This window comes from Amblyomma maculatum, chromosome 6 (assembly GCF_055883805.1).
Source record: "Amblyomma maculatum isolate TAMU_Amacu chromosome 6, ASM5588380v1, whole genome shotgun sequence".
Lineage (NCBI taxonomy): Eukaryota > Metazoa > Arthropoda > Arachnida > Ixodida > Ixodidae > Amblyomma > Amblyomma maculatum.
The window spans coordinates 16,699,174-16,726,594 of record NC_139349.1 but is presented as its reverse complement, the minus strand read 5'-3'; the positions used below and the strand labels follow the sequence as shown (position 1 = coordinate 16,726,594).

Here is a 27,421-nt window from a genome sequence, read left to right as displayed (position 1 = left end):
ATCTTCACCCGACCCTGAGCCATGTGCATAGCGTTGTGCGGCCTGCTCGCAGCCCGCTGCTCCATCGCACGTGTGGCTCACGAAGCGGGCGGCGGTCCATTTTTGTTTTGGTGCTACTTCACTACTTCTTCTACATCACGCACCCGCCTCTTCTCCTTCACACACCTGCCAAACTCCATTCGTACCGGTACATACCACCAGTCTTCGCGGTTGGTTGGTTGGTTGCACAACTTTTATTTCCATCGGAAACGGGTGTCCTCTTCCCCGCCCCCGGCAAGCGCGCCGGGGACGACGGAGGTCGTGCGCCCGCGGATTAGAGGCTGGTAGGTAGCCCTTGGCGTAGCACCACGTTTGACGTCATTCCTTAACTACACGTCTCACTACGCATGCGAGGTGCTCTTCAGCTGCTGCACCGCAGCGGGGGATAAAAGCCATGGAGCAGCCGTTCACTTACGAGGACCTATATATACTCTGAGAATTACGGTGAGTATCTAGTGTTGTGCCACGGATGAGGTAGAAACGCTTAGTGCGAACGCCGAATCAACTCATCCTGCCGACATGAATTCCTGTGAAGAAGCGGTACGTAGGAAATATGAAGCTGAGAGAGCTAAACTCCCGAAGAGCGAGAAGAGAGACTTGCGAAGCGACGACACAAGACGGGGAAGAAGGTGCGTCAAGAACAACAGAGAAGCAATATCTACGACTACTACGGCTTTCGCCTTGTATACCCTGGCTTAGCTTAATTAAGACGCGGCTATTTTTTTCTTCCTTTCTTTCGCCGTTTCTTTTTGTCCGTTTTCTATTTCTTTCTTTTTTCGTTTCTATTTTTCGCACATTTTTTTACCGTTTTTTGTTGCTTTTTCTTTAATGCTGTTTTGCCTATTTTATTCTTGACTGACTGTTTTCGATATTGTAACGCTATGATGAGGCCTGAAGTTCAGGCTTTTCAACTTCTTCGCACGTTTTCTGCACAAATGCGACGTATTTTGCACAATTTCGATGTCCGCGGCTGTTGTGACGTCTGCATGCAGTATTGACGGCCTTAGCTATTTCGACTTTGAATTTAATTTCTTGGTTCGAACGAATTAATTACTCAATATCTACTAAATTTTTCATAAGGATACATTTTTTCACCCTCTACCTCAGACAACCATTCTTTTACTCATCAATCAATTCATTTCTCCACAACGATGGTGTGACACTCTCCGCGGACACACAAATCCTGTCCACTATTCAGTTCAGTTCAGGCGTTCAGTCATGTCCGACTCTTCGTGACCCTATGGACCATGTCACGCCACGCTTTCCGGTCTCTCACTATCTTCTTAACATCACATAGCTTCATCTGCAATGCCTCGAGAATGCCATCTAACCATCGCGTTCGCTGCCTACCCCTTCTCCGGCGACCCTCAACCTTTCCCAACATCAAATCTTTCTCCAGTGACTCCTCTCTTCTCATCAGATGGCCAAAGTAGCTGAGCTTTAACTTTAGAATTTGACCCTCCAATGAGCAGTCAGGGTTTATGGTTGACAATATCGACTGATTTGATCTTCTGGCAGTCCAAGGAACTCTTAAGAGTCTTCGCCAGCACCACAATTCAAACGCGTCAATTCTTCGGCGGTCAGCCTTTTTCACAGTCCAACTCTCGCATCCATACATCACAACTGGAAAGACCATAGCACGGGTTATACGGATCTTGTTTGGCAGACTAATGTCTCTGCTCTTTACTAGGCGGGTCAAGGCTAACCATTGCTCTCTTTCCCAGAAGCAGGCGTCTCCTAATTTCATGGCTGCAGTCTCCTTCCGAGGTAATCTTGGCGCCCAAGAACAGAAAATCTGTCACAGCTTCCACTTCTTGTCCATTGATGCTCCAGGACTTGATAGGGCAAGACGCCATGATCTTCGTCTTTTTAATGTTCAGTTTAAGCCCAAACTTCTCACTCTCTTCTTGTACGCGCATCAGAAGTCTCTTGAGTTCCACTTCACTTTCTGCCATTAAAGTGGTATCATCCGCATATCTAAGGTTGTTGATACGTTTTCCAGCAATCTTCACTCCAGCTGAAGACTCGTCCAGACCGGCCTTCCTCATGATGCACTCTGCATATAGGTTAAATAGGCAGGGCGATAGTATGCAGCCTTGCCTCACTCCTTTCTCGATCGGAAACCAATCAGTAAGACCATGCCCAGTTCTGACTGTGGCCTCTTGCCCTTCATAAAGGTTCCTGAGGAAACAGATGAGGTGAATTGGAACTCCCATCTCTTGGAGAGCTTGCCACAATCTGCTGTGATTTTTATTTCGCCTTAAATAGCAAAGAGAGTGACTGCACAGCCCGAGCACGCGCGAAAACGCAAAAATATTGCCTCATAAACGGAATATCAAATGGGTTAATTACCTCTAGGCAATAGTAATAGTAATAGCGCAATCAAAGTGACGATGGAATGAGGTACAGCTCATTTTCAACCAAATGCAACAGCTTGTAATCCGCAGCGGCTGTTATGCTGCCTGTGGGTCAGATGTTTTGCTCGCGTTACATTCAATGCTGACAGAAGGGAATTTAAGCTAAAACGCGAACGAGGTAAGTTGCACTGCTCGGCACGGGCAGAGGCATATTATTTTATATTACTTGTGGGTAGCCTCACCCTAATATATGTCCACTAATGCAAGGTTGAAAGCCGATGTGGCTGCAAATTATACTCAGGTCTATAACGCTTTTGTAAGAGCAGGGTTTGTACTTTTGATTGCGGCATCGGGGTCATTTATTTGATGTCATTTATTCAAGCGTTCGACTGTGATATCTTGTTTTTGTATTTTACTTAGTAGCTCCAATATTTACAATTTGTTGTGTAGATATCCTTTCAAGCGAATGTTTTGCGAAACATCTTAGGTGATATCGCTTTCAATGGCCTTCAGAATGTCTTTGGCCCCATGTAACGCTACTATATGATGTACAGCACATTTCACACTTAGAAATTATCAGCGCATGCCAACCGCGGTTTGTAGCGCGCTGCAGCCGAATTTTTGAGATAATCGCCGGCATAGGCACATGCTCAGTAAACACCGTTGGCTGCTCTCTCTGTGCGTGCGCCTGGGCTGCCATGTTCGCCTAATCACGGACGCAGCGGTTCGGAAAGCAGGGTGCGGCCACGCACTCGCATTTTCCCTACAAGTCTGAAACAGACTGTGCCTTGGGAAGACATCCAAGCTAAAATACGACAAGTCCACATGAACTTACTTGAACACATGCAAACGAGGTTCCAGGGCTAGACTGCTGTAGAAGGTGAGCTTTTTGATCCGCATGGAGCGTTCTTTGCCCGTCAGTCTGCGTGTGAAACGCATGTGGCGTTTCTGCCGCACTATGCAGCACATGGCAGTTTATCGCGAACGCTTATGCTCCAATCTTGTCAGGGTACGGCCGCGCTTATTTCACACGCAGAGCGAAATCTCGGGCAAATTCAGTTCATGCGGGCCAGGCTCTGCAGTCCGCAGCTGCCCAGAATTACAGGTTGTCAGCACAGAAAAGGCACTGCCTAACATGCCCATTTCTTCGCTTGTTTTGCTTCGAAATTAATGACGCTCATCGCATTTTTAAGTTTTCAATTTCAGGCACCTTTTCGTTTACAGTGTGGCGTGCTCGCACTCTACATTTTGCATCATCACGCACCTATAGAGTTGTAGGCGAGCGCGCCGCAGCCACCGTTATCAGATTGCCTGCGCAACAAATGCGACCTAGAACCGCACCAGAAGCTGATTTAACTAACTCAAACCACAGCCGTGTGCAGCATGGTCGTGGCACGCGAATGCACTGCTGGTTCCATAATTTTTTTTTTTTTATTTCGCGGGCTTTCCCTGCTGACCGAAAATGACGTACGCTTGTGGGTTTCTCATGGTGCTCTCGAAAGTTACGGCTCACATTAACTGTTTAAATACATTATTTTATATTTTAATAAATGTTCGTAATGGAGCAATTATTAAGTATGGAAACCAGAATGTATTGAGGTGAACAGGGATTCTGTCAGTAATATGCAACCGCTTTACCCCGCCTAGTCTTCGCGATTCGTCGTTTAGTACGTATAACTGGAGTGCGCAGGGACACGCAGCATATAGGCACGGTGCTGTTTCTACATCTGACGCAAGGAGGCGATAAGGGGGGGGGGGGGGGGGGGGGGGGTAGAGTAACTGTGTGCTGTCCTTGCAATACATTCGCCAAATAAAATTAGCTCCCAGGAGATCTGCAAACCGTGATTTTTTATAGCCTGCGTAGGCCAAGTAATAGTTGTGTGCACAATACTATGACTTCGAAATTAAAGGCCTACTAACCGAGCGAAGAGTTCATTCTTGAAACGTGCCGTCACGGCCGAACGCGAGGAGCATTATGCCAGTCTACCTTCGAGCTGAGAAACAGTGTTGAGTCTTGTGGTTCCTTGTTCTCACCCTGTTCTTTCTATACATGCACGCAAATCTTTGTGTTTTTTGCAATTGGTAACGCCGTCTGTGGCTGCTAAGTGAGTGCACTTAGTTCTTTTTTAGTATCCGACTGCAGCAAGAACCGCCCCGTTCTTTTGCAGAAACCCTGTATTCGTTGAAAAATGATCGACCGCATTTCCCTTGACTGCACCCCAAACTTGAGGCTCATGCCGACGATCAGGAATTCAAACCTTATCTTTGCTAGCTTAGTCAACTTGCTGGCTCGGTAGTCGAGGTAAATCTCGACTTGGCGCTCGTGCCAACTCCTTTGTAGGACAGACAGAGAGAGTCACGAGGGGTGCGTTACGCCGGGCCTCTGTTTTACGGAAGGCATGCGAAGTGACTGCTGCGAAAGGAAGACGCGCGTCTATTACACCGCCTTTTCTTCCACAACGACCACCGGGCCGAGCAAGGCGCTAGAAAGCCATTTTCAGCCACGCAGCTTCGCCTCAGTGAGCGCCGAAACTTTGAAGCGAGTCGGGAGAGAGCCTTAGAAAAAGCACGCTTCCCTGATGGATGGCAGCGCAGACAAGCTGCCGACACGAGGCGCAGCCGTCGTACGAGGCTTGCTGGAGCGTCATCAAAACAAGATTATCGCCGGATGCGGCGCCCTGAGAGCAGGCACCCGCTCGGGTGGTGATTAATGAACGCCGAGTTCCGTCACGCGCGGCTGACCTCCTCCGCGGCCAGTCTGATGCTTTCAACTGACTCGACTGCTCGCCGGCCTTTGTATTGTAGGTCTCATTTTCTATGCGATGCGGACCACTTTTGGTACTGGATAACTGAGCACCGAAGAATATTGCTAGATGCATTGCAAAAACTCCAAATCTGTAGAGCTTAGGCTGACCTTCCTTTCAGAATGCAGATTTCAGCTCAACTTCAGGCGCCATAACAGTCACGATTGCCGTGTGAATGTCTCGAAGCTCTATACAACGCCTATTTCGGTTTAGGAAAACGACATGCTTTCTGGTATGGCTACTGTCAACTCCATGAGTCTAAAACAAGTAAAGACTAATTAGAAAAGAAGTAAGATAAGAGGTGTATTGATTTCGGGAGTAATGGCTTGGCTGCGAATAACTATTTTCGTCTACTGTGGGAATTCTCCCTTTTTTAGGAGTATAGTTTAGCGTAAAACTTTTCAGAAAATTTAATAATTAGCTCGGTGGTTAGAGTTATTTTCTTGCTGAATATTTTTGGATAACGGTAACACTGTGAACACAGTAAGGCGTAATGCCAGTTAAAGAGTATACAAAGAATGGTATTACGTAATCGGTGGCAGTAAAGACGTCATCTTCCTAATTCCTCCTTCGCACCTCCTCAAAGCACGACAGCTGTTATCACAGGAACTGAGCAGATGATTACCAAGCTTCCTAATTTTGCGAAAGGCCCGAGCTCCCGAGAACCGAGGGCCCAGCCGGCAGTCAGCTTTTCTCCATAAAGGCATCGTTTCGACTGAGAGCTCAGGAGGACACGCCATGCTGACCGATCTGTACGCGTCACTAATTACACAATATACGAGGTCGCATTAAAATACAAAAGACATGTAAAAAGAACACCGTACAGTAGGGAAAAACGTGCACTCTGTGGAGGATACTGAATACTAGTAATTATTACGAACGTAAAAAATATATTCGCGGGAAGGTTTATTACATGCGATTCTTTATTGTCTAGAGATAATTCGAGAGTATTATCATTGTTTTCCGTATTTGTATTCACTCAAATAACCTCCGATGGTGAATAAAATCGGACGCGAAGCGGAATGGAACTAAATTGGAAACACACTCGTCCTATCATTTCCGAATGTGCAGCGCATTAACCCAACTATCCGCAGGCAACATATATGTAGACCTGAACACGGAGAAAAGTAAATATGTCGCTTACTAGGATTGCCATACCAGCATGAGCAAATATAACGGAAACGGAGCGGAGAGCTTCCTCATTCAGGGTCCAGATTGTCAAATATAACATTGGCAGCACTATTTGCATGACAACGATAGCAATTTTCTAACGACCTCTGCGCCCCAAGTCATACGTGCAAGCCTGACAGCGTGCAGACAATGCCCAGGGACTAAAGTTGCTCCATGTAATTTGCTAATGCTATTCAGCCAGCTGCTTTTAGATTTCGAGCAGTCATTCCACTGATTTAGCGCTACGCCGCGGCTGCTTTCTGGGTAGATAAATCAATGAACGGCGTTCCATGCGAAAAAAATATTTTATTACTTTAGCAGGGAAACTTGTCCGGGGCTGACCAACTTAGACTATAATACGCGCACCTATTAATTTTCTCGGTGCGCAGACCTGCCTGAAATGTCTGGCTCTTACAGCTCATTTTATTCTTCCTCTCTTTATGCGCGGTGGAATATAGCCATGTGATATGTAGCCCATATTTATCTCCATATCTGAATAATAGACACTGTCGCTGCCATTTTCCTCATTTTAACGGTCAATTTCGCTTTCTTCCATGTTATTATTCTGCCTCCGAACCCCGAACAGCATACTAAAAGACTAATTGATGACCTTTCACTCACAGGTTACAATTGCGACAGATGCCTCAGTGTGTGAAGAAAATGCAGGTGTGGGCATTTTCTCTCAGTCCCTTGCCTGGTCGTTTTCTCTCCGTTTTCCAGATTACACCCCTATTTATTTGGCTGAGTTGCTTCATGCCCTGCGCAACCTCCCAAATTCTTTTTCAACGGCTTTAACTCTAACAGACTTCATTATCTTTGTGTACTTTCCTAGCTGTATCTAATGAGTCGCAGTTAATTTGCAAATTTAAATTTCCCGATTTCCCGTCCCTGTTCATGTCTACTCGATTAGGATTGCTAGAGTCCCGGGTCACATGAGCCTTCATTTGAATGAGGCTGCTAATGCTTTAGCGGAAGCAGCCCTGAGTGGTCCGACCTTTGACCTCCTTCCAACCTGTGCGATCATCTCGGCGGCACGCTTCCGTACTTATATTTTAATGCGAGAATTTGGCACTTCTGCGCTTACTTCCTTGGATGGTTTTCATCACCTTCTATTCCTTTGTAGAAGATAAAGCCTGGTGATTTCGCAAACTTCAGGTTGCGTTCACGCGACTTCGTTGTGTTCCTTATCTAATTTTTACCATTATAAGCCTGGTCTTGCAACCTCGCCTATATGTGGCATTATTGTGATGAGCGCGAAACAATACAATATTTTTTGCTCTTTTGTTGCCGTTATACATGAATAAGGAGGCGGTTGCTGGAAATCCCGTTACAGAAAGTTTGCTTGCGCTTGTCATCAGTGGTTGTTTTGTCTCTTGGCGCTTTTATGCTGAGACGTGCCGATGGCAATGCATGCTCTGCTGCACAAAATTTTCTTCCAGAACCAAAACGTTTTCCACCATAACTGATTTTAATTATTTGTCCTTCACTCTTGATATTCATTTTGTTATTCCTAATTATCTATGCCTTATTTATTTATTTGTGGTTATTTTGTTAATATATGTTTTTCTCCAAAGTTCAGCAAGCCCGTGCACCACCTTAAACCATCACTGTCAATGAATCGGATTTGCTCAGATTTCTAATCTCAGTTCTGCAGAAAGGAATCGAAAAATCTGTAGTCACCTCCTGGTCGGTATGCGCCATTTTTATGAGGACAACAGCAACAACAATCCCTGGCACAGCAGACGTGTTATATGTGTCGTGCATCCCTCCCTCCAGCGTGAGCAGCGTTTAGTGCGTGCGCACAAAATCGATACAAAATGCTATCCGCACAAAGCACGTTCAATAACTACTGCTTCTTTAATAATTATATCTTCTGAATGCAATTTCAGTTATTTTGCGGACAGTCGCAAATACTCTGCAGTATGTATCATGCAATGGGAAAAACCTAAACTCGCAGACGGTTTTCTGCGGTACCTGAACCGAAAAAGAAAGATCGAAGTGCAAGTTTTATTCAATGGAAGAATATACACCTCAAGATAATTGTGCTCAGCCAGCAAATTTATATGTAACACTTTCTTGCTTTTCAACGCCCAATGGCAGAATGACCTCGCGAGCCTCCCCTCGCGATTATAGGTTCCCGCGGCAAGAAAGAAAGGGGATGTCCCAATATTTTGCCGGTCAGCGAAGCGTTGGTCTTGGACTCCCGCATAGAAAGAAATGACATTGCGAGGAGAGGGAAGAGGGGGAGGGGAGGGGAGGGGGCGACCCTTGTCTAGTGGCGGAACTACTTTGAAGAGTTACAGTTGCAGTGACAAAGACCCGTCTACGCATGTTTCCTCTCTAGGGTTGCCTACATAGCCACACAAATACTGGCCGCAAGTATTGACGATTTTTAAAAACTTTTGGGCTCAGGTAAACCATCAAGGCGAGGTTACGGAGGGCTCTTATGGTAAACGTGGGTAGAAACGCAGTCAAGAATAAATTTCGTAATAGACATTCGCTCGTTCGTGTATTCTTCTTGCATGATTTTCTGGAGTTCATTGACTGAACCTGTTCCTCAGTGGTGCAGAGGAATAAAGGTGGCAATATATATTAATCGCTGAACATCGTTTCAAAATTGTGGGAATTCAACATTTCCCTCGCCCGCACGACGCGGCGAACACCCTCTCTTTCTCTCGGGAAGCCCTCATCTTTCCCCTCTTGGCCTCCTTCCCCTGGCGCTGTGGCGGAGAGGGCGGTGAACGGCCCCTCCTTCCCTCTCATCTCGGCGGACAACAGCTACACCCAGAGAGACGACGCCGTAGCGCGCGGATGCTGCAATGACACCGACGAAGAACATGGGCGTTCCCAATAAACAGCTTGGCCCGCTGGCTATGCTTGCCTCGGTGTGACGTTCTTCACGGCCACTGCTGTGTTCAGAGCTAGCGGTGTGGCCTCGGTTCTCAGAGCGGAGCCGGAGCCCCGTGATAATCCCCACAAAATGGACGGCGCAAAAGCGTGGCCGTAAACAGTCAACGCTTTTTGAGAAATTCTTAAGTTCCCCTCAACTATGAACGCTACTGTGCTGATTTCGTTTTGCTTGCGGGGTTTAACGTCCCAAAGCAACTCAGGCTATGAGAGACGCCGTAGTGGAGGACTCCGGAAATTTCGACCACTTGGGGTTCTTTAACGTGCGCTGGCATCGCACTGCACACGGGCGCACTGCTTTTCGCCTTCATCGAAAAGCGGCCGCCGAGGTCATGATTCGATCCCGCTGCCTTGGGAACAGTAGTCAAGTGCCCTAACCACAGCGCCACCCCGGCAGGGTACTACTGTACTACAGTAATGATATGAAACCAGAAGTTCGGACGTTTGCATTTATTCTTACGGATAAAAAAGAGACGCTGAGGAATTTGAGTTGGCTTGAATACTAAATAGATACGAAAAGTAGGGCAAAACAGCGTGACATTTTATAAATCTCGCATATGAAGCTCCACAATCTATGAATGGTAACCAACCAAATAGCCCAGGTGCCTTATTGTCTCTTTTTAGTGCGTGCATACTGGTAGACAGTGCGTCTTATGCTGGTAAACAAGGGACAAAAAATGACAAATTAGAAAAAAAAATGGCTGTTTTAGTTCTGTTTTTGTGTTGTTGTTTTTTTCAGCCAGTTTGCTCCTGCTTAACGTTCGGCGAAAGTAACACGTACTGGTTTGATGCATGCATATGAAAGTGACCGACAATGCCGTTTGAGCAGCATAGGTTCCATACCTGGCCAGAAAGGTGGTGCTCAAACTGACTTTTGCGTCAGTTGCGGAGGCTCATTACCGCTTGGCCCACATGGACCGCGATCACAAAGAGAGCGGATGGGGCGCCATTGTCACTAGGCCCCGCCTGGAACCCGCGCGCGGGTCACCCTTCCGGCAGGCCAGCGCGCGAGGGACAACAGCTCCGTTGGACGACGCGAGCATGCGGCGAATGCAGCGATGGTCAACGCTCTTCTTGCTGCTGTTCAGCGCCAGCGTGGCCTTTTGGGCCTGGAATAGCAGCCGGGAATCTTTTACCCTTGTGGAGAACGAGAGTGACACGGTCCCACTGGAGATGTACGGTATCCTGCCGCTGCAGTCGGAGCCTTTAGTCTGGTAAGACAGCTTCGATGAATGCTCCATTATTCTTTCTTATTAACTTATTTATGTCACTACAATCAACAGAGAACAACTAACTTGAGCACATGCCAAAGCATTGCAGACCACTTTTCACGCGCAATCAGCAGCTGCATTCCGCACTGCACTGATTTTAACACAGCTTTTAATTGGCGCGTCTCCTTACATGGTGTGGCAAGTCATCAGGAATAACTTTTAGCAGTAGGGCAGTAGGAAAAAAGGAACGTTCACGATGTTGTACAGGATATCTGGTATGACGTAAATGACATTGGAAAAAGGTGTACACTTCACTCGTCAAATTTCACAGGTAAGGATCTATTTAGGAAGACATGAAACAACGGAAACTGGTCGGCAGTCGCTGACAGATAGCTCTTCAAGACAACTTTTGAAAAACGGCGGCTACCGTGCTTCGAGCAGATAAAAAAAAAAAAACGTGGGTTTATTCATGCATGCACCTTAAGGGTGCTCATGGCAAAAGGAAGCTGTCTATGTTTTCTGTCCCTGTGAACAACTCAGCAAACTTAATTTCACCAGAAGGAGACACAGGATGTCTGATATATGCGATCTTCCAAGGGCCCGACTGAGACGCCTTGCGGAGCCGACCGCTACGCCCCGAGACTTGGTGAGCAGCGCGAAGTTCGCACCAGGAGGACGCTTCTTGGGCTTCGAGAGCACGGCGGCGCTCTACAACCACATCCAGCTGAGCGTGCACGAGCTTGACCGCTTCCTGAGCTTCCATATGCGGTCAGCCGCCAAGAGGGCGCCCAAAGCAGTTGCCCACACTCTCGCCGCCATCTCTGTCTCCACCCGAGAACGTCTTCGTCACCTGGGCTCTGAAATCAGAGCCATGGCTCACGAGACTGGAGTCCTGAAGAAGAAGCGCCAAGCCTTATTTCAGCTAAAGAACAAGGTTAGTACATTCCCTCAGTTTTGAATTAGAAGAACTTCTTGTTTGGCTAGTTGGTGCATGGCTTTTACACACCGAAACCTTTGGCGAAAAAAAAACGTACACCGGAAGAAAACGAAGAGGACGCAAAGAGCTTAAAACTATCAACTGTTTTTATTCAATTTGCTGATCCTTACATATGCAGTGCGAACACGTGCTTAAACCAGGGGTAGGAAAAGATAAAAATGACAAATTAAGACTGCGATCAGGTCCGCAATAGTCGCTCAGGAAGTTCATTTCCGCATTGCCCATCATTTCATGGAATCCTGTTCCCCATGACCGAAATGCCCCGATGGCATAGCTCGCTGGTTTGCTGGGCTGGTGTAGGGAATTCCCATTCGCGTATCATTCAGCAAGCACGACGAGGTAGGAGAAATGATTTCAAAGTAACTTTGCCCGACCGAGGACAGTGCTTTCGACAGAAAGATTCTTCATCCTCCGTTGGACTCCTCAAAGATATCAATACATGTTGAGTTAGACTTAAAACTCGAATACAAATAGGCACGCTAAAATATTATCAGACCGGTTTTTGCGGTCTCATACTTTAAGATATACATATTTCAAATTTTCATCTTGGCAGGCTGGAGGTGTACTAGACCGTTTAAGGTAGGCTGGGTTTGCTGACAATCCTCTTGAAGAACTTTGCGAAATATTGTTTAAAACTCTAAATGATACATGCCAGGAAATAGCAATGGCTCAGAAAAGTGGACAGCTGTAATTGCTCCTGTTCATAGTTTGTCGCATCATCCCACAGCGGACAATAACCTCGGAAAAGTTTTGTATGGATGTATTTATACTATAGGGCATACCGTCCAAAGTGACATCGCCTGTCTCTGTAGTGGAGGGTTGCAGAAATTGGGCCACTAGGCTTCCTTAATATCACTGAAATCACAAAGTACACAGGCTCCCAGCGTATCGCCTCCATTGAAACGGAATCGCCGATGATGGAATCGCACTTTCATCCAAGGGATCAACATCCCAGCGTCTAACCGCCAATCTTCCGCGGCGGAAAACGTGTACGTTTGTGTCAGAAAATGTATCGATAAAAATAAGAAGGGCTCTCACACCTTGTGCTGTACACGCTAGAAGAAAGTATTTGCGCAGCCCAGGACTAAAGTAGTTGAAAAAATAACACTTTCTTGTCCAAAAAAGTATATAGGCATAATGGAACAACACTTGGATAAACGTTTCAAAGCATTCAGATTATGCTTATAATCTGCCGAACTGAAACCTTGTATACCAGTGTGAGAGTCTGCCCACTGTCGTCTGGAGTTACTGTGACAATATGATCCAGAAGAACAAAGATTAGGTGTCGCGTGAAGGCTTCTAAGCCTAATACGCCACAAAGGTCTAGAAACGAGGGTGCCATGGTCAACATTAATCTTGTTCGGTGTTACTGTGGAGGCTGAACCGTTTACCTTTGTATGGCTGCGCATAGCTGCATAGCAGTGAGCAATTACTTCATTGCTAATCAATATTCTGCAAGAAAGTAACCTTGTTATCACGAAGTCTGTATTGACTTCCCCTAAATACTTGATTGAATCTTGTTTGTTGTTACTGTGGAAGCTAGACAGCTTCCACAGTAACAACAGTCGTATGGGTGCGCCTGGCTGAATGATAGTGAATATGCAAGAAAGTAAGCGTTTCATCACATCTACATTTGCTTCACCTGAATACTTGATGGAAGATGTGAGTTGCGATGCTAGCTTCATTTTCTTGTGCATCACTGAATAGCGTATATGGCGCTTTTTGCTTTTGTTATTTATTAATTGTCGCAGTATTATTTTCCTGTATCCTGTTATCTGTTATATGTGTGGTTTCTCAATAAAACAATAATTGTATAATCGGCGTCGCCATGTCTTGAGCTTTCTTCACTGTCTTAAGTCTGTTGTGCTGTTTAACTGTGTGAAAGCGCCACCAACTAGGCGAGCTTTCCATCTTTAAGCATTAGACGCTTCAACTATGTTTGATCTAAAACATTCCCAAGAAAGCTAGAGTGGTTGTCAATTTTTTTGGTTTACCTGTAGTTTTATTGCGAAGTTCAACCATCAAGCAATAACTTTGCTCTTTGATTGCACCCTAGACAAGGTTCTGCAGCTTATTCTGTGATATAATTTTCATCTTTTCTCTATTTATTCTCGAGAAAGCTGCACCTTCTTCGCAAGTCTGTGCTTTCTCAAAACCATATGTCTTTGTGCGGCAGCGTCTTTAATTTTTATTCCACCAGCTTAGTGGCTCCCTCGTTTATTTCCGGAGGTTTTCCACGGCATATTCAAAAGGCCCGCCATCTGTGAAGAAAAAATGGGACTACAGCGTAGCAGTTTCCCACGGGCGCCGAAAACGAAATTAGTCGCGACTTCACAATAAGCCGCGGTCGAGCGCCCGCAACTATCCTTTTTGTAAACATTAACTTCCCATTTTCTCTCGCTACCATGCCTACATATGCACGCTCTGAGAATATTTGGGTAGCACCTGGAATCGGGCTGGACTATATTTCATCTTGAGTTCATGAAGTGAGCTAGGAAATAAATGCAAACCGTATGCAGATATGGCACTGCCAATCGAGATTGGCTGTGCCATTTCTGCCGGTGCAGTTGTGTTTCAACGTGTCATACATGTTGTGGATTTGTTATCTATATGATACCCCATTATGCGCAGGTGAAATTCAAAAGCAGTCTGAGGTTGAGGTGATTTCAGAGGCTGAGGGAAGTTGCTGCTGCAGAAATTAACCTTGCTTACAATCTAACGGATGACAATATGGTAACATTAGAAGCAGCATCGGAGGAGAAACCCGGAGATGTCCAGCGTCCAGCTTCATCGAATTTGATATTCGCTGATTATTAGACGGTCTGTGTGACGTCATGAGATCACGAGACATATCCAATTGAGGAGAGGTGCTGGTCACACTACATGACCGGATGTGGCGGCAGGCTCGGTCTCAGCTGACAGCTCCACTTAATTGGTGGCGTGCAGGCGTGCAGACACCTCCGCATATCAGACTGGTGTCAAGTCAGAGTCAGCCTGACATGTGCATACCTTAATAAAACGCCCCCTGGAGGGAGGGCTCTACGAGGTTGGACACTGACGACAATCGTTTCAACATAGTTCTTTCTTCCTTTTTTTTTTTTTCAAGAATTGTTCTGCTGCATTTTTGTCGCTGTATCGACCCTTTACTAGCAGCAATAGATGCGCTCAATGCCTAGAAAACTACATTAGCTAAATATCTGTCCAGTCAATTCAATCTCGGGAAGAGCCTAGCGAAAAGCACGGTGAATAGTTATTCTTTGTTATCTATCCCTCTGCAACTAACAATTCAGAAGCATGTCCCATCATGTACTTGTGACTCCTATGCTTGAAATTTGTGGCTAACTTGCATTTTTTGCGCACATTTCTTTTCTGCATGATGCACTGATGTCGGTATTTATCATGCGTGTGTAGCTTGACTTTGACGTCATATCTTGACTACAGCGCCTTCAGTTCAGTTCAGTCGTGTCTGACTCTTCGTGACCCTATGGACCATATCACGCCATGATTTCCGGTCTCTTACTATCTTCCTAACTTCACATAACTTAATCTGCAGCGCCTCGAGGATGCCATCTAATCATCGCGTTCGCTGCCTACCCCTTCTCCTGTGATCAACCTTTTCCTACAACAAATCTTTCTCCAGCAATTCCTCTCTTCTCATCAGATGACCAAAGTAGCTGAGCTTTAACTTTAGAATTTGACCCTCCAATGAGCAGTCAGGGTTTATGGTCGACAATATCGACTGATCTGATCTTCTGGCAGTCCAAGAAACTCTCATGAGTCTCCGCCAGCACCACAATTCAAACGCGTCAATCCTTCGGCGGTCTGCCTTCTTCAAAGTCTAACTCTCGCATCCATACATCGCAACTGGAAAGACCATAGCGTGAGTTATACGGATCTTGTTTGGCAGACTAATATCTCTGCTCTTTATTAGGCGGTCAAGGCTAGCCATGGCTCTCTTTCCCAGAAGCAGACATCGCCTAATTTCATGGCTGCAGTCTCTTTCCAGGGTAATCTTGGAACCCAAGAAGCGAAAATCTGTCACAGCTTCCACTTCTTGTCCCTTGATGCTGCAGGACGTGATAGGGCAAGAAGCCATGATCTTTGTCTTTTTAATGTTCAGTTTAAGCCCAATCTTCTCAATCTCTTCTTGTACGCGCATCAAAACTATCTTGAGTTCACCTTCACTTTCTGCCATTAAAGTGGTATCATCCGCATATCTAAGGTTGTTGATACGTTTTCCAGCAATCTTCACTCCAGCTGAAGACTCGTCCAGACCGGCCTTCCTCATGATGCACTCAGCATATAGGTTAAATAGGCAGGGCGACAGTATGCAGCCTTGTCTCACTCTTTTCTCAATCGGAAACCAATCAGTAAGACCATGCCTTATTCTGACTGTGGCCTCTTGCCCTTCATTTCCTGAGGAGACAGATAAGGTGAATTGGAACTCCCATCTCTTAGAGAGCTTGCCACAATCTGCTGTCATCTACACAGTCAAACGCGTTCGCATAATCAATAAAGCAGAAATAGACGGGTTTCTGGAACTCTCTTGCTTTTTCCATGATCCAGCGAAGGCTGGCAATCTGGTCACTAGTTCCTCTGCCCTTGCGAAACCCAGCTTGCACAGCGCCTTACTACTCAGTTAATATTAACAATCAACTAACAGCTTACCGACGCGTTTCGCATTTTTATATGGCACGCAATATGCGGCAGAACTGTCGAGCCTAAATGGCGCCTGGCGCGCAGGTGAGGCGCGCCATCGAGAGGAACCAGAATGAGGTCAACTGCTCGCGGGCGCTTGTGTGTCGGCTGTCCAACCCCTACGGCTTCTCATCGGCCATCCACGACGTGCTCTGGTGCCTGGCGCGGGGTGTCAGCCTGGGCCGCCCAGTACTGGTCGACTCGGAGCCGTGGCACTACGCGCCATCGGCGTGGCACAGCGTCTTCCTGCCGCTCAGCTTCGCCTGCCCAGAAAAGGTGGAACCGCGCTCACCGTGGCCCGGGGAGAACCGTGAGTGCACCAAAATAAAGAAAGCGCTGACGGATTCAACCTCTTTCATATTGCAAATAGCACGTGTTTTTTCTGTGTGTGTGTGTGTGTGTGTGTGTGTGTGTGTGTGTGTGTGTGTGTGTGTGTGTGTGTGTGTGTGTGTGTGTGTGTGTGTGTGTGTGTGTGTGTGTGTGTGTGTGTGTGTGTGTGTGTGTGTGTGTGTGTGTGTGTGTGTGTGTGTGTGTGTGTGTGTGTGTGTGTGTGTGTGTGTGTGTGCGTGTGCGTGTGTGTGTGTGTGTGTGTGTGTGCGTGTGCGTGTGTGTGTGTGTGTGTGTGTGCGTGCGCGTGTGCGTGTGTGTGTGTGCGCGTGTGTGTGTGTGTGTGTGTGTGTGTGTGTGTGTGTGTGTGTGTGTGTGTGTGTGTGTGTGTGTGTGTGTGTGTGTGTGTGTGTGTGTGTGTGTGTGTGTGTGTGTGTGTGTGTGTGTGTGTGTGTGTGTGTGTGTGTGTGTGTGTGTGTGTGTGTGTGTGTGTGCGCGCGCGCCCCTGCGTGCGTGCGTGCGTGCGTGTAAACTATACAACATAATATCAACTTGGTATCATCTACCCTCTCGCATCCATGCAGGCAGATTTCGCTACTTACAGTGTTGTATTTTGTTCTTCTTCAAGAGATAGACAGTCCACATTTCCTTGGGCATTCTTTGCGCGTATGAGTTTTTAAACAAAGCTGAGGTTTGCAATTCCAGACAAAATGATCTCTCACTGCGTCGATTTAAAAACATGACCCCATTAAAGCTAGCCCGCAGCCATAACTACCTCCAAATACATCCGACAGCAAGGATGGAATCATATTAAGAGCAATTACATTTGATTTGGTCCGGTCTAGCAGTTATTAACATGTTTGAAAATGCTTTCTTTGTGTCAGCAATGGTCGCAAAATAATGTAGTAATACAGCGGTACACAGCGACTGTGTTTTATCATATTTGTCTGCGCTAGGCATGCAAGCGGTCATTGTTAAAGAGGAGCTCAACATAGACGTAGCTCCTGGTAAAAAAAAAAAAAAAAAAAAAACAATTAGATTATTTCTTAGGTGTCTCTTAAAAGGAGAACGGCGAAAGCCTACATTTCCTATCCTATCATTTCCCTCTCGTCGTTTCCAGTCAGATGCGGTCATTTCAAGTCGTCGTTTTACATATTGGTCGTTTCGTAGACATGCTGAGTATGCCTATCATTGCAGTCATTACCACTCATAGCTAAACACATTTACTCCTTTCCAGAAAGTTAAGGCCCTTACTAGTGGTCGTTTGGCGTATTGGTCGTTCTGTAGTCATGCTGAGTCCTGCTGAATCATGCCTAGTGATTTTAATCATTACCACTCATAGCCAAGCATGTTCACTCATTTGCACTCAGTTGCAGTCATTACAAGTCGTCGCTTGGCATATCGTTTGTTCTGTAGTAATTTGTAGGCATTTTATAATCATTTTATTAGTAATTATTGTTATTCACTTAATCAACGATATATATCGTATAACTTTTATTCATTACCCATCACGATTATTCGTTTTCATTCCTAATTTCCTTCCCCATACATCGGTTATTAGCAAGTGACATATCAGCGCACATATCCCATGCACGCCCATATTCCGAGCACCACTCTCGCGCACGGGATATCGTTCCATTAGCCTAAAAAAAATGTTTGCCTTAATAAAGCTGTGTTGCAGAGAGCTCCATGCAAGCAGACGCTACCTGTGCTCCACTGGCACCGCGCGCACTCTTGATCAAGCGGCCACGTCGAGCTTCGTGACGGCAGCAAGGGACCGCCTCCGACCAATATTCAATAACTTTCACCCATAAACAATGGGACAAAGAGGCACCACAGTGCACAGTTTTGGAAGAATTTCGACCATCTCGTTTTCCTTTTTTTAATTTGCGCTTACATCGCAGAGCATGCGGGCGGGCGCTTTTTTTTTTTTTTTTTTTTCACCACCATTGAATCGCTGCAGCCATCCATTTCGATGGCTGCTACTCGTTTTCCCTGCCTAACAGAGTGTATAGAAGGTCAGGTTACATGAGCGTTGAGTAGTGACGTACTGGTGGGCATTGCTATGTGGGTTTACAAGGGCGCGCCAAATGGCAAAATCCCCCATAGCCACAGCGCTCATGATAATTGCGTTTTAAAGATTCCTAGGCATACGGGTTTACCTAACGACCCGCTGCAAACCGCTAAGTGCAACCAAGCACTCTACTTTGTTACCAAACTGTTAGTTATCGAAAATAATTATCAACTTACTGTTTGACGTGCATCACAAATTTTCGAATGTCCATCAACAACTATGGTGAAATGTTAAACCTCAAAAAGCCGTTGTTTTCTTTTCAAAGATTACTAACGAGCTGAAACGGCTGATGTAGTGGGACGGTGAATGTTTATGTGATTTATTTTAATATTTATATAGCATAATAGCAATTTTCAAGATAACCAATGGGTTGTTGCTTCTTCTCCAACTCGAGAGCAGTCTCACCTAATCGCGCTGCCCTGCTGGAGCTTCCCCGAGACGTTGCGGAAGCCCTGGTCAACCTGCACGGTGACCCATACGCCTGGTGGTTCGGTCAGCTGATGTCCTACGTCATGCGACCTTCAGAGAAGCTCGCAGAAATCGTGGCCAAGGCCAAGAGCAAGTTGCAGTTTCACTCGCCCATCGTTGGGTAAGTGAGACGCCACAGAAACCAGCTGCATATGCAACGAGTAGACTTGTAATGCAATTGCAGATATTGCGAAAAAGCTCGCGTAACAGATTGCGAACGAACTTAGTTTTACGCTGCCTGTTCGGGTTTTTAACTTGTAGGGGATAAAGCTAGGATAAAGTAATCGAGTTTGACTAGTCGAGAGTTATCCAAGAAGGTTAAGCGAAAGGTAGTTGTTATTTTTACGCGTTCGTCACTTGCATTTAGCACTGGACGGCCTGAGAGCAAATGCAGCCTGTACAACCGCACAGCGGGAAAAAAAAAAAAGCAACATCTGAGCTGACGAAAAAAAAATTAAAATGGCATCAATTAATTCTTTCGTGCGCCGGATATCCCCGCCTGGAAACTAAAATCAAGTAACCTATACAATTCAGTCCCCTCAGTTTAAAACGTCTTCTTTTGCTGTTCTTTCTTTGCATTGCCTCGATCGTTCGTTTTTCAGATAGCGCAGGTATGAGGCGTTGTTAAATCGGCTGATTCCTTTCGGTTTTCTTTCTTTTTTATGAAATTATGTTTGTACTAAGAAATGCTTGCAGTCATTTCATTTTTTTTTTCTTTGTCGTGCATAATGGTGATTTCTTGCAGCAAGAACGAGTAACTGCGAAGAGTTTCGTACATATATATTTTTATATTCTTTCACAGCTCACAATTTCTCCTACTGCTTCAAATGCACGTATAAGGAAAGGTACGCTGAAAAAAAAAAAAGCAAGTTCGTGCTGCGCTCTAATTACTATTTCGTAATGTGCCAAGCTGGCAAAAGGCTAGCCGTTTTCCTGCTTGATCGTGAATATCATTAAAACCTAGCTCGTTACGAAACTGCAATTAGCATGCAAGGGCAGGCACATCACAATGCGACAGCTAAAAGTAAGTAAAGTGTTATGCTAAGCGCTCAGTGCCCTACGCGAGGGAAAAACAGTCAGTGTGGTTGAGAATCACCATCCTTTAAAAGTCTTTTTCACACTGCCCCTACATAGTTTATATGTCGCTGCCAATCAGGTATATAGACTATGTATATATCGATCTCTGGTCCTCCTCCTTTCTCTTTTGTCTACATATGCGCTGTCTTTAGAGGAAAGGAGATGAAGGCTGTTATCTTCTCTCGTTTTTATAGTATATATATATATATATATATATATATATATATATATATATATATATACACATGTATTGCACATGTATTGCACATGTATTGCATTTGTCGGTCGACAATATATTGGCTATCTATAGAGTGAAGTCGAAAGTTCTCTTCAATTATTTTTACCTATACGCAAGCATTGTTTTGACTTTCAGAAACATCAAGCAACCTAGGACGCCTACTTCTTTATACTATATATATATATATATATATATATATATATATATATATATATATACCTAGGTTGCTAGATGTTTCTGAAAATCAAAACAATGCTTGCGTATAGATAAAAATAATTGAAGAGAACTTTCGACTTCCCTCTATAGATAGCCAATATATTGTCGACAGACAAATGCAATACATGTGAAAGATTGCAGCATTGTCAAAACGCGTATATAGAAAGTATTTAAATTCTTTTGATAAGGGAGATGATGTGTGTAGTGTGATATTCATTTTTCCTAGTAAATAAAATCTTAGCAGCTAAATGTCGAGCTCTTCGTTTTTTAATTAATGTTTAAATTGGAAAGCTTAGCATCCTAAAATACAGTCGCCTGCATTGTTTGTAGTCAGTAGAAGCCGGATTTTAACTGTATACGCTAGAAGAAGTCCGTTTTTGGAGCATACAATAGGTGCAGTACAGCTTGAAACCGGCGCTAAAGTTATATTAAAAAGTTTGATTGATTGATTGATTGATTGATTGATTGATTGATTGATTGATTGATTGATTGATTGATTGATTGATTGATTGATTGATTGATTGATTGATTGATTGATTGATTGATTGATTGATCTGCGGCAGCTTTGACGGATTCTGCTTAGCGTACAAGCATGTTGGTGCTAGTTTACTCATTAATAGCTAGTTTTCTGTCCTTAGTAAGGACACAAACCTTCATCAAGACCACGGTGAAAGATATATACAGGTATGTGGGGACACAGCGACCCCCGACGTTGTCACAACCATCTAGGTTGTCTAAGCTCTACAGTATGGCTCTTCGCTCTGCCCTCAGATAGTTCATTCAAGGCTTTACCGGCTGAAGTGGAAATGTTTTTCTATGGAGAATACGCGCAATTTCAAGGCCACTTTTTCGAGATGGCGAGGAAATAATTTTGTCGCATTAGTTTTTTGTAGGTTCATCATTAACCGCCATTGTATGAAGCGATAGCTTACGGCGTAGAGGGCGATTGACTGTTGGCCAGAAATTGAACGTGCTTCATAAGCAAGCGGCGATGGCTTGATAGCCAAGCAATAACCATTGCTCGTTTCGTTGGTCTTTTGACATCGCCTCATTAGTTCGCGTCTTACTTTGCCCGTTTTACGCACACTCGTTTGTTGTGTCGTTAACTCGCATCTATATTCCTTACTTAAGGGATAAGGGATATGATGTGTGTAGTGTGCTATTCATTGTTCCTAGTAAATAAAAACTTAGCAGCGAAATGTCGAGCTCTTCCTTTTATAATTAATATTCAAATTGGAAAGCTTAGCATCCTGAAATACAGTCGGCTGCATTGTTTGTAGTCAGTAGAAGCCGGCAGTTGAACGTGCTTCATAAGCAAGCGGCGATGGCTTGATAGCCAAGCAATAACCATTGCTCGTTTCGTTGGTCCTTGGACATCGCCTCATTAGTTCGCGTCTTACTTTGCCCGTTTCACGCACACTCGTTTGTTGTGTCGTTAACTCGCGTCTATATTCCTTACTTAAGGGATAAGGGATATGATGTGTGTAGTGTGCTATTCATTGTTCCTAGTAAATAAAAACTTAGCAGCGAAATGTCGAGCTCTTCCTTTTATAATAATGTTTAAATTGGAAAGCTTAGCATCCTAAAATACAGTCGGCTGCATTGTTTGTAGTCAGTAGAAGCCGGCAGTTGAACGTGCTTCATAAGCAAGCGGCGATGGCTTGATAGCCAAGCAGTAACCATTGCTCGTTTCGTTGGTCCTTTGACGTCGCATCATTAGTTCGCGTCTTACTTTGCCCGTTTCACGCACACTCGTTTGTTGGGTCGTTAACTCGCATCTATATTCCTTACTTAAGGGATAAGGGATATGATGTGTGTAGTGTGCTATTCATTGTTCCTAGTAAATAAAAACTTAGCAGCGAAATGTCGAGCTCTTCCTTTTATAATAATGTTTAAATTGGAAAGCTTAGCATCCTAAAATACAGTCGGCTGCATTGTTTGTAGTCAGTAGAAGCCGGCAGTTGAATGTGCTTCATAAGCAAGCGGCGATGGCTTGATAGGATAGGATAGGAAATACGTTAGTTTCTCTAGGAGGATCTTGTGCTAGTAGCGGAAGAGTTCCATCTTCCGTCTTCTCACAGGGTCGGTGCCCCTATTCCAGGGCTCCGCTGAGCTTCGCTGCTCGCTGGGCGTGCTGGATTAAACCTAGTTGGCAATCCAAATCGCCGCTGGAGAGCCGGCTCTCCCACTGTTCCGCACTCGGGTCTTTACGAAAGCTGTCGTTATTTTTACATTGCCACGTGATGTGGTATAGCGAAGGTTTGCTACCACACCATGGGCAGGTGTCTTGATATTGTGACGGGTAAATTTTGCTCTCGGGTATGCAGGTTAGAAAATGTTCCTGTCTGCAGTCTTCGCCAGTACACGGCCTCTTGTTGTTTTAGATCCCGATGAGGCGGCGGATAGCGGATCCGTACCCCCTTATAGTAGTTAAGAATGTCGGAGTACGTAAGGCCGACTCGCTCGGGTAGATCGTCCGATTGGGAGGAAGCTCGGCTCGTGTACCCTCGAGCTACCTGATCGGCGCGTTCGTTCCCCGCTATGTCGGTGTGTCCTGGCACCCAGTAGATGTTGTGTTTGACTTTTGATGGGGTCGTGCTATGGAGGAGCCTGAGGGCGGCGCGACCTATGCGGCCGTTCATGTAGTTACGGCACGCTTCTCTAGAATCTGTAAGAATGGTAAGGGACGTGTTGCTTCGATACCCGGCTACCACCGCAAGAGCAACGGCCAGCTCCTCCCCTTCGGTTACCGTGCATTCCCTGACTGAGGCGCTAGCTAGTTCCTTTAGGTTGGAATCAATAGCTACCGCCACTGCGCTATTATGTGAGCTTCCTGTATACGGAGCCGCGTCCGTGTATACCGTGGTGGATCTTGTAGCTAAATTTAGTTGTACATACTTCGCCCGGGCTGCTCTACGGGGCGCATGCAAGTTGGGGTCCATGTTCCGGGGAAGGGAGCTAACCTTTAGCGTCTGGCGAATTGCGTCCGGTATGCTCGCAGTACGATTCTCGATTTCCGCAGTTGCACCTAGCCCCAGTCGCCTAAGAAGCGAGCGCCCCGTAGGAGTCTGCTGAAGCCTGGCTATCTGCGTGACCAGTTGGGCTTCTTTGATCTCTTCGAAGGTGTTGTGAACACCAAGAGCTAGCAGTTTTGCGTTAGAGGTGTTCATTGGTAGGTGCAGGGCTGTCTTGTAAGCTTTGCGGATGATGATATCTGCACTTTCCACTTCTCCTTTGTTGAGGTTGAAATACGGGAGGGCGTAGCCTACGCGACTGAGTACCAGGCTATGAACCAGGCGCAGGGTATCCCCCTCTTGCATACCGCTCCGCTTCTGCGACACACGCGTGATCATCCTGGCGACCTGAGTGGTCGATTGCTTGAGAAGGCCGAGCGTATGGCTGCATCGCTGATTGTTCTGAAGCCACATTCCTAAGACTCGTATCTTGTCTCGTTCGGGAAGTAGCTGTCCTTCAAGGGAGACATTGAGGGTCCCCTCTTTGTGCTTCCCTTTGTGAACTCGCAAGAGTTCGGATTTTTCTGTGGAGCAGGCGAGACCTCGTGCATGGACATATTCTTCTACGCAGGTAGCCGCTGCTTGCAGCCGTTCTTCTTTCTGGCCGAGCGATCCGGAGGTAACCCAAACCGTGAAGTCGTCAGCGTACATGGCGTGCTGTATGCCTTCGATCTTCTCAAGTTGTCTAGCGAGTCCGATCATAGCCACATTGAAAAGTAGTGGCGAGATGACGGACCCTTGAGGTGTGCCTTTGTTGGGGGTCGAGAATTTATCGCTGCGAAGGTCTCCGAGCCCAACCGTTGCAGTTCGGTTGGAGAGAAAGGCTTTCACGTAGCTGTGAATCTTCTCGCCACAGTGGAGGTTGTCGAGTCCTTCCATTACAGCCGCGTGGCTAACGTTGTCAAAGGCCCCTTTAATATCAAGGGCCATGACCACGTTCTCGCCAGCGCTCGGGACATTGGTGAGGACTTCCTCTTTGAGTTGTATGAGGACGTCCTGCGTGGAGAGGTGAGCTCGGAAGCCGAACATGCTGTGGGGGTACAGGTCTTCATCGTCCATGTAATTTTGGAGCCTCCGAGTAACGACACGCTCGTAGAGCTTGCCTAGGCAGGAGGTGAGTGAGATAGGTCGGAGGTTTTCGATCTGGAGTTTCTTACCCGGTTTTGGGATCATTACGACCTCTGCATGCTTCCACTCTTCAGGAACCGTTCCTGCGGCCCAGTGCCCGTTGAGGAAGGTTGTCAATTGGTCGACTGCCCCGTCGCTGAGGTTGCGTATGAGTGCATTATGGATCTTGTCTGCACCCGCCGCCGTGTTGCGCGTGCATACCTTTATGGCAGCGAACACTTCTTCCCTGGTGATCGGTATGTCCAGGTGGGTGTTCGGTCTTCCCAAGTATGGTTTCGGGTATGCTGCAGGCAAGGTCGTGCCGTAGCATTTCTCTTTTACTTTATCTAACAGTTCCTTCTCCGTACCCTCGAAGGTGTGGATGAGTCTGCGGATAGCTTTCCCGCTTTCGGCCCTGGTTTGGATAGGGTCGAGAAGGGTCTTGAGTATACGCCACGTTTTGGCCGTGCTGAGGGTGCCGTCCAGCGAGCTACTAAACTGTTGCCAGCTCTGCCTGGCCAGTTGGGCTGCGTACTCCTCCGCTATATTGGTGACTTCTGCAATCTTCAGCTTGAGTTTCCTGATAAAGCGCTGCTTCTTCCAGCGCTTGGTGAGCCCTCGGCGTGCCTCCCATAGCCTGAGGAGCCGAGGGTCCACCTCTGGCGTTTGCTCGGTGCGATCCACTTCCTGAGTGTACTGCTTCTGGATGTCTTTGAGTTGTTGACACCAATCATCTATGGAAGTAATCCCCCCTTCCAGGTCCGTGCATGCCTTGCGGAAGGCCGGCCAGTTGGTAATCTTGGCCGTGCCGAGCTTGCGCTTGATGTTGGTGGCTGTTATCGTGATCTTCAAGATATAATGGTCACTGCCTAGATTCTCCAGCAGATTCTCCCACGTTGCATGTTTCGCCCCCCTGGCAAAAGTTAAGTCCGGACACGTATCCTGGCAGACAGAATTGCCAAGGCGCGTGGGTTGAGTGTCGTCTGTTAAGAGGGTACATTGGATCGCTTCCGCCGCATCCTCGACCTCTATACCTTTCTGATTATTTGTGGGGTATCCCCACTGCTGTCCGCGAGCGTTAAAGTCACCTACAATTAGCAGCGTGTTGCTTTTAGCAAGTTTGCTGGCCCCTAGAAAGAGTTTATGAAAATTCGCGTCCCGCTGGCGAGGCGGGCTATAGAGGTTTACGAGAAAGACACTCTTTTCCTTGTGCTTCTTTTTGGGAGTAATTTCCGTCACTAAGTGCTCAATTTTCGTGTTGGGAATCGGGTCATGGGCTATGGTTACCAACTTTTTGCTCACTAGGGTTGCCGTGCGTCCGGTATCGTAGCACATATATCCCCTGAGTGTCGGTGTCGTGTTAGTTTCCTGTAAAGCTATTATATCGGGTGTGGAGTCTTGCGTGAGCAGAAACTGCATTAGGAGTCCCTGTTTTTGGCGGTACCCCCTGCAGTTCCATTGCCAGATTTCTAGTGGTGTTTGTTTAGCCATGGCTTTCGGCATTGTTCGGATTGGAGCCTTCAGTGACGAAACGGCGCTCTTGTATGAGCCTATCCCGGGCCTCGTTTGTTATTCGTCGCGTATTTTGGCTTTTGACGTGGTCTTGCCACGCAACTTTTTGCTCTATTAACGTGACTTTCTGTTCTAATAGGTTGGTTTTGACATACATAGCATCTAATCTTGCATGAGTTTGGCGGAACTCTTCTTTGATGCGAACCGTGAAATTCTCCACGTGCTGCATGAAAGCTCTTAATTCCTCGGGGCTCACGTCTAAGGCGGACGGGGGTCGTTGCACTTCTGCCGGCGGGATCGGGGGCCACGGTACCTGCCCTGTTCTTTGAGCCTGCATCTCTTTAATGAGGTCATTGACTTTTTTACGGAGATATGCATTCTCCTCTCTTAGAGCTTTAACCTCTTCCGAGTTACGCGTAATATTCTTTTGATCCGAGTGCGTAAACAGTGAGTTTGGAGGGCCCGCTCCCCAGCTCACCTTAACGCCGCCCTTCTGTTGTTGCTTCTGCGACTGCTGCTGTTGCTGCTCCAGCTTGGCCGTTGACCGGTTTAGCGGCGGGAAAGAGTCCTCCCTGGATCGGCTCTGGCTGCGATCTTGCACTATGCTACGGCCTTGGCTCGAGGAGCGGCCATGGTCCCGCTCCGAGCTCAGCCACCTGGTTGGGCGCTCTTGACTCAGGTTCCGGTTCCGCTGCTGCTGCTGCTGCTGCTGCTGCTGCTGCTGCTGCAATTGTTGCAATTGCTGCTGGGGCTCCCACTGCAGCTGCTGCAGTTGTTGTTGCTGCTGCTGCTGCTGCCGCTGCCAGTGTTGTTGCCTGGACTGCCGGGCGCCGGTCGTGCTGCCCCGGAGCTCGTCAGTAGTTTTCAGGCGTCGACGGCACTCTCTGGTGACGTGGTCGCCTTGGCACACCATGCATTTCGCCTTGCACTGGTGCCCTTCTGGTGGGTCGTGTGTGCCGCACGTCCTGCAGAGCTTGGTGTTCGGCGTTGGACAGACGTCCGAACGGTGGCCTTGCTTTCCGCATACGTAGCAGATCTGCCTCGTAGGACGATATGGGTAGGTCTTGAATTCTCCAGAACGGTAAATGACCCACTGCGGGATATACGGGCCATCGAAAGTGATGAGCGCCGTTTCCGACCTGCCCAGCATTCTCGCTTCGCGAATCTCCACTCCTTGGGATCGAAGCCGGAGCCTAGATTTCAGT

The 27,421-nt window shown here is 46.6% G+C and overlaps 1 protein-coding gene across 2 annotated transcripts in view; it reads left to right on the top strand.

Moving 5' to 3' along the window:
• The first annotated feature begins 3,102 nt into the window (after nt 1–3,102).
• LOC146185168 (alpha-(1,6)-fucosyltransferase-like) overlaps nt 3,103–27,421 on the top strand; it is a 37,468-nt gene continuing 13,149 nt past the window's right edge. Inside the window, exons 1-5 of one of the 2 annotated variants that reach the window (XM_084606153.1) lie at nt 3,103–3,276; nt 10,277–10,491; nt 11,086–11,422; nt 16,229–16,493; nt 18,984–19,173. In XM_084606153.1, coding sequence (XP_084462279.1) covers nt 10,319–10,491; nt 11,086–11,422; nt 16,229–16,493; nt 18,984–19,173 — 965 coding nt within the window. In that variant the 5' untranslated portion in view covers nt 3,103–3,276; nt 10,277–10,318. Of the gene's footprint in view, nt 3,277–10,053; nt 10,492–11,085; nt 11,423–16,228; nt 16,494–18,983; nt 19,174–27,421 lie in introns of those variants that run through there. The other variant, XM_084606152.1, reaches the window with a different exon arrangement.